An 18,876-nucleotide genomic window follows, 5' to 3' on the forward strand; every position below is an offset into this window, starting at 1 on the left:
CTCTTTGAAACAACATTTTATTTCTCCATAAAAGACAAAAAGACATAAAAAAAAAACATGACATAACTATGACATAACTTTTCTAATTTCAGCTACGATCCACCACCATCGGATCTCTTGTTGCTCAGCTAAGGGCCAGGATTTATATTAAATTAAATTGGATCTTGGTTGGCGACTAAAGGCATAAATCAATTGTAAAACGATGGTTAATATTGAAACAAGTGCTTCACTATGTTCTGTAACATTAGATAAAAGGGATCCTGGCAGGGTAATATGAACCCTTGTCCTTTTGACAGGTGAGGATCCAACTGTTTCTAATCCAGGTGTACACACACAGTTGTAAAGTGCAAGATTTCTAATACTGAAAGGCACAACTATCAATAACAGGATTGTCTTTTTGTTTTTCAAATTTATAAAAAATGTTATTAATAACACAGACATACAAAAAATCCATACAGTAACAACACAACAAGTAAAACCTTGTCTAAACCCTCAACAAATATCTGAAATATTTTCTCAGAATATGTTCTGAATGACACATACATAGGAAATTACAGCAGAAATATATACAATAAATTCTATTACAAATACATTTTCTTATGATCGTTGAATTCAACTGTTAAACAAATATGAAACATAGGATCAAACATATTCCACAATAAATAAGTGAAATCATCAATAATCAACATGTCACCAACTGCATTCTACAATTAAAAAGTATGTAACAATTATTTCTTTGTTAATAGGATTTACAAAAACAACATATTTTTGGCTCAGCCTTTATTGCACACACTTCTTAAAATATTTTACCATTATGAAAATGCTAAAACGTGTAAAAGGGAAACAGAATAAAAAGCGAAACAAATATTTGTTCAATGCTATACCCATGCACCTTTTAAAGTCACCTATGTTGTTTTTTTTCTTCTTCTTTTTAACATGGAAACTGAGAAAAGCGTAGATTTCAATGCCCTGCAAAGATTGGGTTCAATAAATAAAACAGGAGAAGATACTGTACTATGAATAAGGTTTTTGACCATTTGATCTAAATGGAGCATTGTGTGGCAGACAGCTTTGTGTGTCAGTTGCGACACATTTAAAAAAAAAATGCCTGCAACTGCCTCTTAAGTCCTTTATTAGAAAAAACTCGTTGACTGATTCACTGTCATACAAACTTCTACAGAATAAAAGAATACACAATGACTGCATACTTAAAACAATAAATAGAAGACGTCCTTTTCTGCTGATGATCAGTGCGTCCCCTCCAAACATCAATATTTTGTTCACGGCATGCAGGAACTGGTTTGTTTCCTACATCCGCTTGAGCTGTTTTCCACCTTGAATCTCACACTTTTCTTTGACTTCTCTAACATGTTGTTTTGTGGCATCATGTACAGGTGCGTCTAAAAAAATTAGAATATCATGAAAACATTTGTTGTCAATAATTTCACAAAGTGAAACTCATACATTTTATAGATTCATTATGCATAGAGTGAAATATTTCAAGCCTGTTTTTCTTGTAATTTTGATGATTCTGGCTTAGAGATGATGAAAACACAAAACTCATTTTAGAGCTCTTCATGCTTCCACAAGCTCTTTGGAGATGCTTCCAGCAGGATTTGGCACCTGTCCAGACTGGTAAAGGTACCAAAAGCTGCTTCAATGACCATGGTGTTACTGGGCTGGACTGGCCAGCAAACTGGGCTGACCTGAACCCCATAGGAGTCTATGGGCTGTTGTCAAGAGGAAGCTGATAGACACCAGATGACCTGAAGGCTGATATAAAAGCAACATGGTGCTGTATGCTGATCTCCTCCATGCCACCAAGTATTAATGCAGTAATTCAAGCTAAAGGAGCCCAACCAAGTATTGAGAGTATAGAAATGAAGATACTCTTCAGAAGCCTGATATTTGTGTTTAAAATATCCTTTTTTCATTGATCTTATATAATATTCAAATTTTCTGAGACACTGAGTTTTGTGTTTTCATTATCTGTAAGCCAGAAGCATCAAAATGACAAGAAATACAGACTTAAAATATTTCACTCTATGTGTAATGATTCTATATAATGTATGACTTTTACTTTCTGAAATTATTGACAACTTTTTCACAATATTCTACTTTTTTTTAGATGTACCTGTAGACACAAAAGCAACATGGCAGTGTTTGTAGTAAATGGGAATTTTGAATTTTCTGTGTGTAGGGCCAAACACCCTCAGGTGACGACCGGGACACTGAGCCTGAACAACAGTTCCCACGTGTCCTGAACGCAGCACGGTTCCCTTTGACTATTACATGATAGGGGGCAGACACTGAGACGGCTCCTCCTGGCTCTCTTTCCTCTCTGTGCCCATTTCCTCTTGAGGTTTGATGATGATGTGAACGGGCCTCTCTCCACCTCCTTCTTGCTGCTTGGTATCTGCGGAGAGCTTGCCCCCATTCTCACACACCTCCTCTTCAGCGGAGGCCCCGATGGGCCGCAGACGCTCAGCGGGGGCCATCTTTGTTCCTGGTGCTGAACTATCCCTCTTCAGCTTGTCAGTCGTACTGCTCTCTGAGATGACCTTCTCTGCTGTGCCATGGAAACAAAGGACATTAAATGTCAGCTCAAAACAACTCTGTTGGTATGTCTGCTGCTACACTGCAAAAAAGCCAACTTGTATTTTTTGGCCTAAAACAGTGATTTAATTTGGTAAAAGTTGGAAATATAAATTACTGACATTTAGGGCAATAATGTAAGTTAGCACAACAAATGAAGCCAGTTGTCTGCTCAAAAACAAGTTTGTGAGTTGTTGTTGCTTATATCTTTAAGTTGGGGTTCACAACAAGAGACAATAGTTATGCTAACTGTCCATAAGATATGGATAAATTAAACTATAATAAAGTGTATTAGAAGTATGAATGATGAGCTGGACTGTATAGTTACCAGGCTTGCAGCTCGAACTCTCTGAGGCTTTCTTCACTGTTGGTCTGGTTCTTGGCCGGACTTTGTTGAAATTTCCCTCCAGGATCCAGTCGTGCTGTAACCCTTCATCTGGAGTCATACGTTTGGTTGGATCCCAACTGAAAACACACACCCAGAAAAACTATTTTAAGTCTGCAAATTTTTATAGGATTTTTTACAAAGTACCACTGAAGCATACAAAATTAAAAAGTCACATCCAGGTTTTTGTTTTTTAGATGTTTAGAGTGAACATACGTGAGGCAGCGTTTGATGAAGTCTAAGAACAAAGCGTCGTTAGTTTTCAGTGCAGCTGACAGGTCTTTGGAGTTCGGTCGCCTCTTCTTCCCCTTGCTGTTGGTGATGTTCCTCGGGTTTCCTTTTGAGTCTGCACACAATTATCAAACACAGAACTGATTAATCATCTCTGCACATTTTTCCTGTAATTTTGTCTCACACCTTCTGCACTGTACTGCACTAGTTATTCATTTAATCCTGTCGTCTATGTTGGTTTCTGTACAACATATAGAGACATAAGATATGGAAGTGAAGATTCATTCTTACCAAAGAACAACCTCCTCCTTGATGCTGACTGGACAAAATCATTCGGAGGCATCCCAAGAACCTGTGAGGAGAAATATCAGGACACCTTAACACACGAGGTAACTCAACAACCATACTGGAAATGTGTGATGCATTTACATTTGTGAGACTTTCAAAATAAACGCAATAAATGTTGACACACAATTATGTTGAAGGCCATTTTTGGCAATAAAAAAAAATCAAAACACTTTGCTTTGTGATGAAAAAAAGTCATAAGACATTATAATGAGAAAAGAGCTTTCTCAAAAGATAAGTCATTATGTTTCTCATCATTTGGAATAAAAAGTTATTATTCCCAGAGAACCAAGCTGTTATTTTGAGAAAGTTTCTTATTACTTTTTAAGATAATAAGTCATATTCTTTGCAATACTGTGTGTCATTATTATTATTATTTTTTAAAACTTTAGTCATTACAATGATTTGTAGGACCTTTTTTTTAAAATCACATTGGTCAAAATGAGCTTCCATCAGCAATTTCCATGTCATACCTCCATTATGCAGGCTATCTGCTCCACTTCACTCTCTCCTGGAAAGAGAGGATAGCCTGTGTAGAGTTCAGCAAGGATGCAGCCCAGGCTCCACATGTCGATAGCCATGCTGTAGGGGTGACCCAGGATGACCTCTGGAGAGCGGTAGAAGCGACTCTGGATGTAGGTGTACACTGATGAAAAAGACAGATAGGGGACCATGAGGGATATGAAAGATATACACTGCAAAAAAGCCGACTTGTATTTTTTGGCCTAAAACAGTGATTTAATTTGGTAAAACTTGGAAATATAAATTATTGACATTTAAGGCAATAATGTAAGTTAGCACAACAAAGGAAGCCAGTTGTCTGCTCAAAAACAAGTTGGTGAGTTGTTGTTACTTATATCTTTAAGTTGGGGTTCAAAACAAGGGACAATAGTTCTGATAACTCTTATTTCTTTGTTGTGAAATTTGGTCATTAGCGAAAGCTAGCGGCTAACTGATGCTAGCGGCTAACTGATGCTAGCGGCGCTACTTGTTATCGGTTCAAGACTAGCCATTAGCGTATCAATGCTAACTCAAAATTGTGGTCACAACATTAGCTGACATTTCATATCGGCGTTATAATCGTGCCAGAGAAATTCAGAGGTGTGGCTTTGGTATCAGCACTCAGGATATATTGTGATTAACTGATGCTGACATTTTTTCCATTGAGATTTGGTCTATTAACAGATTCTTCCAGTGTGTGATGTTCAGTTTTTTTCTTGTTTTCCTGTTTAGGAGGATTTGAAATCCTCTTCTTTGAAAAGTCATCTATGATAATTGTTTGATCTTGAGTGTTAAATGTTTTGTATATTTTAGGACTAATGGTAGACTTAAGCTGTAAGTATTGGATATATTGACTGTTACAAATGTTGAACTTCTTGATTAGTTGTTGAAAATTGATGATTTTGGAATCCTGTACAATATGGTGGAGATGTGTGATGCCTTTTGTTTCCATGACATGAAGTTTAATGGTTTCCTGTTTATTGTAAAATCTGGGTTGTTCCAAATTGGTGAACGAGTGGATGGTGAACCATGGAGCCTTTAATACGGAATATTTTCCACCAAGCTGTCAGAGCTGAGGCTGATGGAAATGTTCTGAAAACAGGTGTCATTTTTAATTGTTTAAACAGAGAGATTGTTTGTCTCTGTTGAGCTTTAAGCTCTTACCTCGTTGTTGTTCGTAGCAGCTTGATCCAAAGTCAACCACCTTGATGTTCCCCGGCCCTCTTTGAGACAGAAGGATGTTCTCCTGTTAACAGATAGAAGGAAAAACCTTAAACATGATGCTGCTGCAATATTATAAAGCTCCACAAGATGGAGCGAAATTCAAACTATTGTGTTGTTGAGAATTCTTTGGTCGTTCATTATCAACAGCAGTCAGTGGTGGAATGTCACATTTACTAAATTGCTCGACTGAATAACAATTGCGAAGTATTTGTACTTTACTTGAGTGTTTCCATTTTTTCTACTTTATACTTCTACTTCTCTACATCTCAAAGACAAAAAATGCTGTACTTTTGTACATTTATTTGATACATTTCAGTTTTTAGTTACTTTGTAGATTCGGAATCATAATACAAAATATCAACAACAAATGTATGTTTTATCATAGATCAAGAAAAGTATGGATTGATTCTCGCTGGTGAATTTCACAAGCTACCCAGCAGTATATGAAACAATATATAAAATATATATATATATATATATATATATATATATATATATATATATATATATATATATTAGTGTAAATAAGCTCTACCTTTACCAGGTGCATCATTAACATGATGTACATATTAATGCATCAATAAACATTATTCTGAAATGGACCATTCTGCATGGAGACCATTCCTGAAATAGAGTTTTTAAATTGGTTTGATGCTAATATTTATCTATTTTTACTCAGTTAAACATTTGAATAATTTGAATATTTGAATAAGTAATATATCAGAATACTTCTTCCCCCACTGACAGCAGTATAAACGTTAGGTGTGTTCTGAATTTATTTATTCTTTTTTTTTTAATTCAAAGCTACTATTGAGGTTTTGGGATGAATGTATGATTGTCGTCATATTTAATTAAAGGTAATTAATTAAAAATATGAGAGCTCAGAGTGCCCAAAAATGCATAATAATAATAATAATAATAATATTTTTTAAATAATTTACTATAATAGCAGAGTTTCAAGCTTCAAACTGTTCAGTACAGCACTAACCAATATCAACAGCAGTACAGTGATTCAGTACATTAGGTTTTGTTGACTTTCTTTTAATTCTCATATTCTATGCCACAAAAAATAAGGTCAGGTATTAGAGAAACTGTGATGTCAGTACCGGTTTGAGGTCACAGTGGATTATCTTCTCCCTGTGCAGCATCTGCAGGCACCTGAGGAGAGCGTGAGTGAAGCGACGGATGAGAGCGAGACTGAAGCCCTGGAAGTTGTTTTTTTTGATGAGCTCGTACAAGTTCACCCTGATGAAAGAAACAAAATGAGACGTAAGGTTAATCGACAATACTGTTTGAACATAAAAAGACAAATAGGATAGAATTATTTTTTCTCTCTTCATTAGATAGCAGAGTGAGCTCAATGCGGATTCACTTATAAAAAGATGCACCACATAAAGATCTTCTTCACGTTCCTCAAATAAATGCTCTGAAAAAAGAAACTTCTAAATTTGATGTCACTCTACACTTTACATTACACATGACACTTCGCGAAGCATCCACTGACTGTCACTTAAATAATCTATGATTGTGCTCACATTCACAAGCAGACAGAGACACAGAATGTGTCCTCCTGCTATTTCTTGCCACTTGTAATAAGCATAAACGTCTTTAGACTGTGTAACTGGAGCCTTCACACCAAGAAGCAAGAAGGGGTAAGAGATAGGGCCCTAATCAAGGCCTTAACTAAAGGATTCGGTGACAGTAATGTTAGACAAGGTGGCAGTCCAAGACGTCCTCTAAAGGTCATTGAGCCTGAATGAGACACAAAACTATCTCCCTTCACATAGATATCAGTGGAGATCAACATCAACACTAAAACACAGATGGATCGAGGTACACGGGTGATCACTTAACTCCTGATTGATGCGGTCACGTAGCATTTGAGTTACTGAAGAGAGGCAAGTGAGAAGAGCCTTTGATGAGACAGCACAGTGATCTAAGCTTGCTGTTGTACCTGGGGCAAGGTGGCTAACCTTGAATATGTTTGATTAACAGATTAATTATTCAGTAATGTCTTTATGCTGTTCTAAGACTAACTTCTGAACATGTGGGCCTACACTGCAAAAAAAGCCAACTTGTATTTTTTGGCCTAAAACAGTGATTAAAGTTGGTAAAACTTGGAAATATAAATTATTGACATTTAGGGCAATAATGTAAGTTAGCACAACAAAGGAAGCCAGTTGTCTGCTCAAAAACAAGTTGGTGAGTTGTTGTTACTTATATCTTTAAGTTGGGGTTCACAACAAGGGACAATAGTTCTGCAACTCTTATTTCTTTGTTGTGAAATTCGGTCATTAGCGAAAGCTAGCGGCTAACTGATGCTAGCGGCTAGCTGATGCTAGCGGTGCTGCTTGTTACAGCTACAAGAGTAGCCATTAGCGTATCAATGCTAACTCAAAATTGTGGTCGCAACATTAGCTGACATTCATAGCGGCATTACAATCGTGCCAATTCAGCACATTGCAGAAGTTAGCAGAAGTAAGGATTAAAAGTTATTATAACTTATAATGTGAAATTATAAGTTAGTACAACTTACAGTTGAGTTGACAAAAATCACAATTCGGAGTTGAGCAAACTCAAAAACAAAACTTAAAATATGTAGTTTAATTGTCCAACTTAGAATTTTATTGAAGTTTGCTGCCTTGAAATTTTTAGTTCACCCAACTTTTCTTTTTTTGCAGTGTACTGGCTTGTATACAGAACATGACCGCACTTACCCGAGGAGCTCAAAGGAGATGCAGAGGTGATTTCTGAAGTAAAAGTACTCCTTCATGTGGATGACGTTATGGAGGTTGTCTTTGTCTTTCCTCTTTATCACATCCAGGATCTTCAGCTCCACCAGAGCTTGGTGATGAAACCTACGGACACATTTACAGGTGTTAATATAAATATAATCCCAAAATATTACTTGTGATTTCACCATCATTTATTTCTGAATTTCCAGGTATTGCAGGGCCAGGATAAGTAAATGTATGTATTCAAGCTCTGATAATGCGGAAATGGTGATGAACAGTATGATCTTTTGAACATTTTTTATTTTATTTGTGAACATTTTTTGCTGTTGATTTTCTCTGATGGATATTATATCAGCCATCCTCTCCTGGGAGCCATAGGATCAGCTCACAGTTCTCCTGTGGCAGTTTTCACCATTTGTTTTCTGCATTATTGAAGTGGAGGTTAGGACCTGATGGCTCCTGCATCTAACCTACAGGACTCTGGCAGCAACTGCTGCTGTGATCCTCTGAGAATAAGGACAGGTAAAGTAACACCACGGGGTGCCGACTTCTATCGTGCTAAATCAGGATCAAAACGATTTGGCAGACTCTTAAAATGTAAAGTGATAGTGGCGCAGACATGTTGGAAAACCTCAGAACAGGGTATCAGATCTCAAATGAACGCCAAAAATTGACTCATTCGGGTGGAGTTGGTGTTACCCAAATACAAGAGTAATACAGGATGTGTTTTATAAAAATATTCTATAGACTGTAAGAAAGATGTGGACTTAGTTGAACTAAAGTATGTTAATACATCTGCATTGAACATCATGGTACAATTTATGCTTACCTCGTATACTCTTCTATAATCATGTAACTCTTATATTATTGCTCTTATATATTATAATCATGTTAATATACATTATTATCATGTTAGGATGAATAACTTCATGTTGTTATTTAATTGTGTAATAATTGTTTGATTTAATGTGGACCCCAGGAAGAATAGTCTTCATCTCTATGAAGACTAATGGGGATCCAAAGGATACAATAAACAATAAACAATAAACAAACCATCTTTTTTTTTTGGAACCGGAGGTAGCAAAATTTGGATGCAAAGGTTTATCTAAGATCTAAAAAGTAGCTTCATTTTCTTGACTTTTGTACAGACATCTTTTTGCAACCAGCAGAGTTGCCCCCTGCTGGCCATTGGAAAGAATGCTGGTTTAATGCTTCACTTTTCAGTCCTGAAGGCTAGCTCCTTTTCTTTAAAAAAGTCTATGATCAGAAGGAAATGAAATGAATAAAATAAAGCTGCATTAAATATACTTGTACCTTTTCTTATTGCGTATCATCTTAATGGCTACGAGCTCATTGTTCTTGTGGTCCAGACATTTGAGGACCTGCCCAAAGGAGCCTTTCCCAATCACTTCAAGCACTTCAAACCGGTAGCCAATATGATCATGCAGCACCTGGAAAAATCAAGAAAAAGAGCATTATGAAAACTTGAGCAGACTTCTTTATTTTGTACAGTTTGCTTTTACTGAAATAAAAAAATATCCTGCACTAACAGCAGTGGCGGTTCTACACAGGGGCCTACAGGGGCCCCTGTGTCAAATTAATAATAAAATTATCAATTTATAACGATGAACCACGGAACAATTCTTACCTATTTTTTGTTCAAACAATATCTCATTGTACACAAAAGGGACCCAGCATGTGTACATTGTATAATAGTTTAATTGTGCAATAAAAGCTTGTGTAAATATAATAAAAGATCATTCTCACTGTACTGCACTTTCAAAATAAAAAATAAAAAGTAATTGTGCACAAAAATTAGAAATGTCATTGTGGTACAAAAATAGTTGTTATTGTTGGTAAGTCTCATTATTTCAGTGTATTTGTATCTTCCAAATATACTTAAATGAGAATTTTAAATAAGCTAAAATAAAGGGTTTGAATGCTTAAATATGATCTTTGCTGTTTTTTAATGTGCCCCTCTGATTAAACACTGGCCCCTGCTTGGCTCCCACAGTAAAACTGGTCTACACTGTAAAAACAAGACTTTTGTTTTTACGGTAAAAAAACGGCAGCTGTGGTTACCAGAACTTTACCGTAATAAATACGGTCCAAGTTTTTGTAACATTACGGTATAATGATATTAGCACTGTTGATTTCACGTTTAAGATTGCCATTTTAGTCCATATTTTACAGTATAAATAAAAAGTTTTTCCATCAAAAGAAACTTTGTTCTGCCATATAACTGACAAGAAAATACTATATAAATGTTGCATGAATTAAAGATTTTACCATTAAATATTACAGTTTATTTTTGTTGGAGATATGGTGTTTAGTACATTTAACAGAGAGAAAAAATATTTTTACAAAAAATGAATGCAAAAATGATGACTTGTATATATATTACATCATATTTTTTGCCAGTGTATTTTACAGTAGAGTAAAGTATTTAAAAAATAAATAAAAATTTAAAAAATTCGGCTGATTTATACATTTACAGTGTTTCATTGTTACTGAAACTGAATTAACCCATTTATCATTTTATGGTCTTTTACTGTCATGGTTTAGCAGTTTTTCACCGTAAAATCTACAGATATTTTTTGCAGTGGAGAACCGCCACTGACTAACAGCAAAATGAACTATATAAATGTATCCAAAAACAGTTTTTGACTATAATCGCTACTGTTAATGATTATACGTGTTGTTTACTCAATGACAGCACGGTTGTTAGGCTGTATAGTGTGCCCACTAACACTGAGTGAGTGCTATGTGCTACAGTATTAACTGTACTATGCTGTAACTGTCAGTTAAAGCCTGTGACAGTGAGGCGAGCCTCAATAGAGACATACAAGTCTAAACAATGGTCAGTCACTCAGCCTTAAAGAGCTCATTCATTATATCGTCGAACACATAACTGCCTGTCAGTCACCTGACTTATACAAGACAGTTCAGCCTGTTGTTACAGGGCTCGATGACCTCAGTTCAGTATATTGTCTACAGTATTAAACAATGAAGTTGGAGCGACAGACCGGTGGGTTCATGTCTGCAGCTGCTGGATTAAGGTCATATGAAAGCATCTGGTCATGTGCAGTTCAGATAGAAAGCCTGTGTGTGTGTGTGTGAGTGTGTCAAATGATAATTAACATGTATTACATTTTTCAGTCTTACTTTTAAACTTAACCCTTTATCAGGCAAAGAACTATATTTGGTAACTTCAGGTAATATTTCGAGAAAAAAGTTGTACATTTACTAGATTAAAGTGGCAAATCTAGAAGAAAAAAAGTTGCAGATTTAAGAAATTTAAAGTGGCAAATCTGTGTGAGAAAAGTTGCAGATTTACGAGAAAAAAGTGAGAAAAAATCTTGTAGATTTGCCACTTTAATCTAGTAAATTTGCAACTTTTTTCTTTTACCAAATATAGTTTTTTGCCTGATAAAGGGTTAACTAAACTTAAACTTTGTGTCTCTGCACAACTTCTCCCATTTGGGTGTCAACACTAGGTTCCCTCAAGGTAGTGTAGGGTACTTGGACCAATCATAAAATCTGTTTATAACTTTTTAAGATATTCCACTAACAATATCAGATGAAACAGAAAGGTCTACAGAAACATAGGGCTGATGAGTCTAAATAATTATGGGGTCTTTTGTAGAACCATACTGATGATTTAAAAATCAACAAAAATGTTTAAGATTGTCATCATTCCTGACCATGTTTTTGATATAATTGTTCTGGTAGCTGCAGTATGAGTTTCAGTTCTCGTTAGCACTTTATGAAAACCAACTTTCTTCAAATTTGTTAGACGTTAACCCTTTATCAGGCGAAGAACTATATTTGGTAACTTCAGTGGATATCAAAATGGGGTAGAGAAAAAAGTTGCAAATTTACTAGATTAAAGTGGCAAATCTACAAGAAAAAAAGTCGCAGATTTAAGAGATTTAAAGCGGCAAATCTGCGCGAAAAAAGTTGCAGATTTAAGAGATTTAAAGTGGCAAATCTACAAGAAAAAAATTTGCAGATTAAAGAGATTTAAAGTGGCAAATCTGTGTGAAAAAAGTCAGATTTACGAGAAAGAAGTGGGAAAAAAGCAACTTTTTTCTCGCAGATTCACCATTTAAATCTCATAAATCTGCGAGAAAAAAGTTGCTTTTTTCCCACTTCTTTCTCGTAAATCTGACTTTTTTCACACAGATTTGCCACTTTAAATCTCTTTAATCTGCAAATTTTTTTCTTGTAGATTTGCCACTTTAAATCTCTTAAATCTGCAACTTTTTTCGCGCAGATTTGCCACTTTAAATCTCTTAAATCTGCAACTTTTTTTCTTGTAGATCTGCCACTTTAATCTAGTAAATTTGCCACTTTTTTCTCAAAATATTTTTATTTTGGATATATACGCTGAAGTTACCAAATACGGTTCTTCGCCTGATAAAGGGTTAAGTACAGACTTAGCAGACTCTTTAATGCAAAATTTTGTTGTAAAATATTTTACAACAAAAGTATCATTTTCATGATGTTTGTGTGTGCTCAAGTTTCATCCTTCAAGCTTGACAGTAGTTTAAAAAAGCACTTGCCATAAGTGACAAGGGAGGACTGTGTAGATGTTCTCTGCTTGTAACTGCTTAACCTCACAACAATAACAATAACTTTGACCAAAAGAAGAGACCTAATGTTCATCGTGACGGATCTTACCCTGACGTAGCTTCCATGCTCGTCATCATATCCAGAGTTCTGCGGCGTGCCTTGGGAACCCTCGATCTTCTGAGAGCCTAGACCGAGGAACCAAATCTCAGCATAGTCCATGATTTCCTCCTGCTCAAACTCTGTCATGCGGTCCTGGAAGTTCTTCAGTGCCTCTGCAACAGGAAGTAAGAGGAGGAGGGTGGGATGAGTCACTAACATATTGATTACACCTCTGCCAAGAGCAGAGGATTGTGAACAATCGACTTCAATGCCAGCATGCTATTTTTTACTGCATTCAAATTGTTACTTAGTTACATGTTTATGTTGGAACACGGCCAAAAGATTGTGAAATAACACTTCTGTAATTCTGCTGTATTATTGTATTCTTATCCACAATAACACACCTAATGGGGACATGGGTAATCTTTGTCCTTCATATGCCTTTTCCTTCTCCAGTTTGTTGTTGAAAATCTTGCTGTTGCGGGAGACAGACACTTTATCCATCGCTGCGCCAAACCGCATGCTGAACTGTTGGGTGGGCTTCGGCCTCTCATCCTGCACAATAAAGACACACAGAGAAAGTAGAGTCCCTTTGTAATTATGAGCAAAGAACAGATAAATGAACGATAGTGACCTTTACGATGTATTCACAAGGAACCATGTCATAGGGACAGATATTTCCTGCCACATGCCATCACACTGTACAATAACAAATAATAGTCTGGTTCATTACATACAATCGTTATGCACTTTATGTGTTTTTTATGCACACTGTTCATTACACCTTATTTGTTTCATAGCACCAACATTTTTATACTGCATATTCATATTTATTCTTCACTGGAATTCTACTCCTTAATACATACTCCTTCTTTAGACACTTTATTTTTATTTTTACATTACATTTTATTGTATTGTATTGTATTTTTATATGTTATTGCTTGAAGTATGCCTAGGTTGTTCTTTTTATTTAATTGTGTTGTTATTGTCTCTGTGTGTAATGCTGCTGCTACACTGTAATTTCCCAGCTTGGGATAAATAAAGTCTGTCTGTCTGCCTGTCTGTCTGTCTGTCTGTCTGTCTGTCTGTCTGTCTGTCTGTCTGTCTGTCTGTCTGTCTGTCTGTCTATCTATCTATCTATCTATCTATCTATCTATCTATCTATCTATCTATCTATCTATCTATCTATCTATCTATCTATCTAACAGGCTGTTGGTGTCTGAGAGCCTCACCGTATGGGTCTGATAGTTGTTTTGGCCCCCTTTGTTGGCGATTTGGGGAAGGATGTGGTCCGACTGCTGGTGTTGGTTTTTGGCATTGCTGACCACCACCTGGACCACCGGTGGCTCAAGCTGAGGCAGGATACCTACACCAGGTCCAAACTTCTGTAAATCAGAGGGATTGTTTTAGTTTCACTGCCTGAATAAAGACCTTAGAAGTATAAATGCATACAGACAAAAATAAAATGAAGTCAGAGGAAACAAGACCTTTCAGTCAGGTTTTTCAACTCCGAAAGACTAAAATTTATAGCAGCATGACTAAAAGCTAAGATGAAGGCAGACTGCAGTCTAATTGGCAAAAAGAGAATATTCAGGAAAATCAACAATGACATTGGCCAATTTCCACAGCTAGAAGGCTTTTAAGATCTTTTTTTAATGAAGGGAATAGCCCACTGTGTTTGAATACAACAGAATAACAAATACTGAGGAACACATCTACAAACAACAAAAGCATCAATAGAGATTGGGTCTGGAAGTGTGAAGTCTAAATGCATTATTCTTTTTACACTGTAGCTACAAGCTTGTTACTGCCCCTTTCATTTTGTTCATGAGTTTGTGTCTTTGTCGGGCTGCAGCTCGTCAGTTTTGGTTTGTGTTCTCTACATCACATTCACATGCGTTCTGTGGAGGCTCAGGTGACCAGACCCCCCAGCAGGTTGCGGCTGGAATTACTGATCAGGTTGAGAGTGAAATGGGGACAAAGCCTGTGAGGCTGGGTCCTGACAGAGTCTGTCTGTGGCGGCTCTGTGGGGGAGGTGAAAAGCAGCAACCTGCTTTTCACTGGCTGCCATCCTGCTTGCTCCGAGAGCACGATTACATGTGTCACAGCCTTGCAAGGCTCAGCCCTGGTAATGATGGGCAAAATTAGACCTCTGTCTATGCCAAGTTGTCTGGGGAAAAATGAGATATCCTGCGGATGTGTATCTGTTTCAAGAGGGGCATTATATAATATATTTATTACATGTTTTCACTGACTGAGCTGCAATTCTGCACACATTTCATGTGGAAAATTTCAAAGCAGAGCTGCCCCTGCACCCTACATGCTACCCTAAAGGCCTTTAGCAACGTGCTGCAATTGCAACATAATAAATTATTTTTGCATTAATTATTCACAGCATTCCAGGAAAAAAAAATCATCCATACAGTAGATAGTTCTGATATTTCACCTCACGTGTTAGGAGCTGCTGCAGGATCTGCCAACTTGGTTGTGACGCATAGAGATAGGGCTAAATATAGTTGCAAGCACCTGCCACAACAGGCAAAGGAAGTAAACACAGTTACGTGCCTGTACATAACCGGGGGGCCTCGTGCTTAAATAAGCTTCCCTTGTATTAATGGAAATCAGTGATGCGCTACGCCACATAACCACAGACATGTACAGTTACATAAATGTGTTTCTAAGGAGTGAATTATTGGGTGTGATCAACATAGACATGTTTAAATGAAGCACTTATTAATAACTGACCTAATAATAATCAAAACAACATAATAATTCTCTTTGATGCATGCCAAAGCCTTTTATTTTTAATAGGAGAAGGCATTCTGGTGTAGGTTAGTGCATGTGTATGAAAAGAAAAAAGAGAAAGGAAAAAGAGGAATATTTTCTATCAAGCTATCAATATTTTTAGGAGTTGATAAAAGGGAAAAGATGCCATTGTAGATAAATGTTCTGGCTATACTCCCTCTCCCCCTTCAACCTCTATCTCCTCTATTCTACTCTGTTGATCTGTACAACATCTATTGCATGTCTGTCCGTCCTGGAAAGATGGATCCCTCCTCTGTCTCTCTCTGAGGTTTCTTCTTCTTCTTCCCCTGCTAAAAGGGTTTTTGAGGAGTTTTCCCTGGCCGCTGTGAGGGTCTAAGGACAGAGGGTGTTGTACCATGTACAGTCTGTGAAGCCCTTTGAGGCAAATCTGTGATTTGTGATTTTGGGCTAATATAAATAAAATTGGGTTAGCTGCTACACATCTTGCAGAGGGGAACTGCTGACCTGTGGGCAGGGTCGGTTTGTTCCAAGACGGATGCCTTCTGTTGGGAGTCTGTGAGGGTGAGGAAAGGCCTCTGGTCGTGACGTCTGCAGAAGGAATAAGAGCAATTCATAAAAAATGTGTTATAAAACAAGAAAAAAAAAGCAGCAGTCACATATCCACATTTTTAAGCATAACAACATCAACTCCAATGTGCAATTTAAGAATCAAAAGAAATGGATTAAAGCAGTACTAATTAATAACAAATAATAATAAAGCAATTCCTTCTTGTGCCTGGATTCTCCGGTTTCCTCAGAAACACTCTGTGCCTGTGTGAGATTGCAGCGAAGACTAGCAGAAATAATGCACTGTGGTCCTAAAATAGATTACTTCTGCAAAAACCCAGCAACAACGACCCTCTCGCAATCCAGTATTCTGTGTGTACCTGCTGGTTTGTGCTGGTGTGGGAGCATGTGCGTCTCCATGTGCCTGGCAGTGAGTGAACACGTGTCTTCAAGCATGTGCTCACTGGAGATCCACTTGCCTCAATGTGTTGAAGAGAAGCAATAAATGTTGTAACAAAGAAAGAGTTCTGGGTATTCTAAAAAAAAAAGAAGTACCATTCGCATTTGGAATGATTGCCCACACTTATCTCTGACACCAAGCTAGCTTACATGTGCCTTATTAATCAGCTGGTGAGCGTGCTGTGTTGGGCGACACCATATGGGTGAAATACAGCTTAGTCCCATATGGGGATACAACTAAACCCACTCTGCCATCCTGGCCGTTGGAAAGGAGGGAGGGAGTGGTTGAGACAGGCTGGATGGGGTTTTGTCTCCAGGTGCTGGATAGGAAACAGCTTTCCAATCATAATCTTGAACTTAACCTCTAATTGTGAAGCACAAGCAGCATCAGCTGTCACGCCAGGATCATCCAGAAGAGGAGTATAAAACATGATCTGACTGTTTAACCTCCGAGTCTCTCTGCATTGCAAGTTATTTGTTTCTTATTAAAAAAAACTCCAAAACCTAGATTAAGAAGGGTTAGATAATTTATCTTGTTTTAAGTGTTTTAAGTGTTCAACAAGCTTATTTCTAGATTTAACAATCATAATTCGAGAAATCTTGTCAAGTGAAATGATCTGTACATGAAGCAAGAAAATTTCCCTCAGATTTAGTGTTTTTATCTTGTTTTAGACACAACTTTTTTGCAGTGTGGTGACTGGATGAAAGCAAACTAATCCTGCAAACACTGACTGGCTTTTATTTTCACATTAAAGTTGATACAATTCTTAAGCAAAACAGACAAATAACATATAGCATAAGAGAGGCTGATGCAATAATATAGTCATGTTACAATCTCTGGAGCACTGTGAGTGACAGCAGGAGCCATGTCGGCCATGTTGGCACGTTGGCTTATAAAACATCACCTGTGAAGGTTTGCTGTAAGCTTGGCTAATGAACACTGAGCCAATGGAAACCATGTGGCATCATAATGTGTGCCAAAGAGTCAATTATAGGGCAGGAACTGAATATTGATGCGGGAATATATAGTATTACTTCCTCTTGTGATACATTATGAATAACATGCAGGTGCTTTAAACAGATTTGCCTGCCAGTATGACTTATAACTCCTCATGGTGGCACTTATCAAAGGAGTTGTATCCTTTCTTTAAGCATTTTAACCCATGAAGGCTTTTTTTTTTTTTTTTTCCAGTTTATGGCTTTTTAAAATTTTTACATTGACAGGTTTCAGTTGGTGTTAGAGTGTGTGTGTGTGTTAAAGAAGCTTATGCAGAAGAAAGTTATGCACTTTGCTGCACATTGTTTCATCTCAAATTGTCAAATTCTGTGAAACAGACGCAGCAATGCAATAAATGAATACAGAATTCCTGCTTAAGACTTTATAGAAGTATTTTTCCCTTCGTGACACTAATATTGTGACCTATGGTAGATTTTTGTCTTGTAGTGTATTGAGTGTTGCAGTAATATTATTGTTATCGCAGGCCACGTTTTGAGATTGTATCTAATCGTGAGTTACTCTGTTATTACCACCCTTAGCCAAATAATTATCATTGTTGGTGTCTGTGCCTAAAATTCATGCTTGGACAAATATGAGACATAACACTTCCAAAACAAATATAATTAATTTGTATTATCCAGTAAATTCTATTTTCTGTGTAGAAATAAATGCATGCAATCCATTTACACTCCCCACAAACTGTACACACATAAAAGAGTGCATTTATCGTAATGTGTTATAGTTAAATCGAACTCAGGAGCAATGCTGACTCTGTGTTTTATGTGACTGGCTGTAGGATAATCCCAGCAGGTGTGTGAGAGGAGCTTTGGCTGCTCCAGGGTCACTTGGTCAAAGGGTCAGAGAAGCAATAAAACCATGAGTAACTGAAGGTAAACATCAACAAGCTATAAAACTGTTCCCACTTGCACTATCAGCTGTCAGACATGCACCGTCATTTTTCAATGTATAATCATGCCGCCCTGTCATTTTCATTGCACACCGCATGCTGTTTACTGCCAGGATGATCAAAAAGAGTTTTAATTGTTTAGAATTATAATCAGTCAAAGGAAACATTCCATTATTCCAAACTTTAGCTACTAAAAAAACAGTGAAAAAAGAAGAAGCTGAAATTCTTTAATGATCCAAAAACAGTGAGGGTTAAATTTACAACAGTTTCCATGTAAGGTGTGTAAAATATACCAGAACGCATATAGACTTACAGAATCTGTCAGCACAACAAACGCTGAAATGAGTAGGCTAAACAACGACTGAAATAGAAATGGATCAGATTTTTCATCATAACTTGGCATGCAGTCAGGAGAAAGGGGGTGGACTATAAAATAAGAATTCAAGTGGGATAACTTGTCGAGGAAAAATTGAAATAATTCCAAAGTGAGAATGACTTCACATTCTTGGCA

At 36.9% G+C, this 18,876-nt stretch overlaps 1 protein-coding gene across 3 annotated transcripts in view; it reads right to left on the bottom strand.

Moving 5' to 3' along the window:
- Positions 1 to 18,876, bottom strand: part of dyrk4 (dual-specificity tyrosine-(Y)-phosphorylation regulated kinase 4) — a 43,875-nt gene continuing 24,999 nt past the window's right edge. For all 3 annotated transcript variants that reach the window (XM_059334701.1, XM_059334702.1, XM_059334703.1), the window contains 13 exons: positions 15,961 to 16,044; positions 13,923 to 14,075; positions 13,095 to 13,245; positions 12,700 to 12,863; positions 9,331 to 9,467; positions 7,999 to 8,139; positions 6,388 to 6,526; positions 5,222 to 5,303; positions 4,030 to 4,202; positions 3,503 to 3,563; positions 3,197 to 3,326; positions 2,924 to 3,060; positions 1 to 2,569 (listed from right to left, as the gene is read on the bottom strand). In XM_059334701.1, the coding sequence (XP_059190684.1) occupies positions 2,289 to 2,569; positions 2,924 to 3,060; positions 3,197 to 3,326; positions 3,503 to 3,563; positions 4,030 to 4,202; positions 5,222 to 5,303; positions 6,388 to 6,526; positions 7,999 to 8,139; positions 9,331 to 9,467; positions 12,700 to 12,863; positions 13,095 to 13,245; positions 13,923 to 14,075; positions 15,961 to 16,044 (1,833 nt within the window). In that variant the 3' untranslated portion in view covers positions 1 to 2,288. The remainder of the gene's footprint in view (positions 2,570 to 2,923; positions 3,061 to 3,196; positions 3,327 to 3,502; positions 3,564 to 4,029; positions 4,203 to 5,221; positions 5,304 to 6,387; positions 6,527 to 7,998; positions 8,140 to 9,330; positions 9,468 to 12,699; positions 12,864 to 13,094; positions 13,246 to 13,922; positions 14,076 to 15,960; positions 16,045 to 18,876) is intronic.

This window comes from Centropristis striata, chromosome 6, assembly GCF_030273125.1.
Source record: "Centropristis striata isolate RG_2023a ecotype Rhode Island chromosome 6, C.striata_1.0, whole genome shotgun sequence".
Lineage (NCBI taxonomy): Eukaryota > Metazoa > Chordata > Actinopteri > Perciformes > Serranidae > Centropristis > Centropristis striata.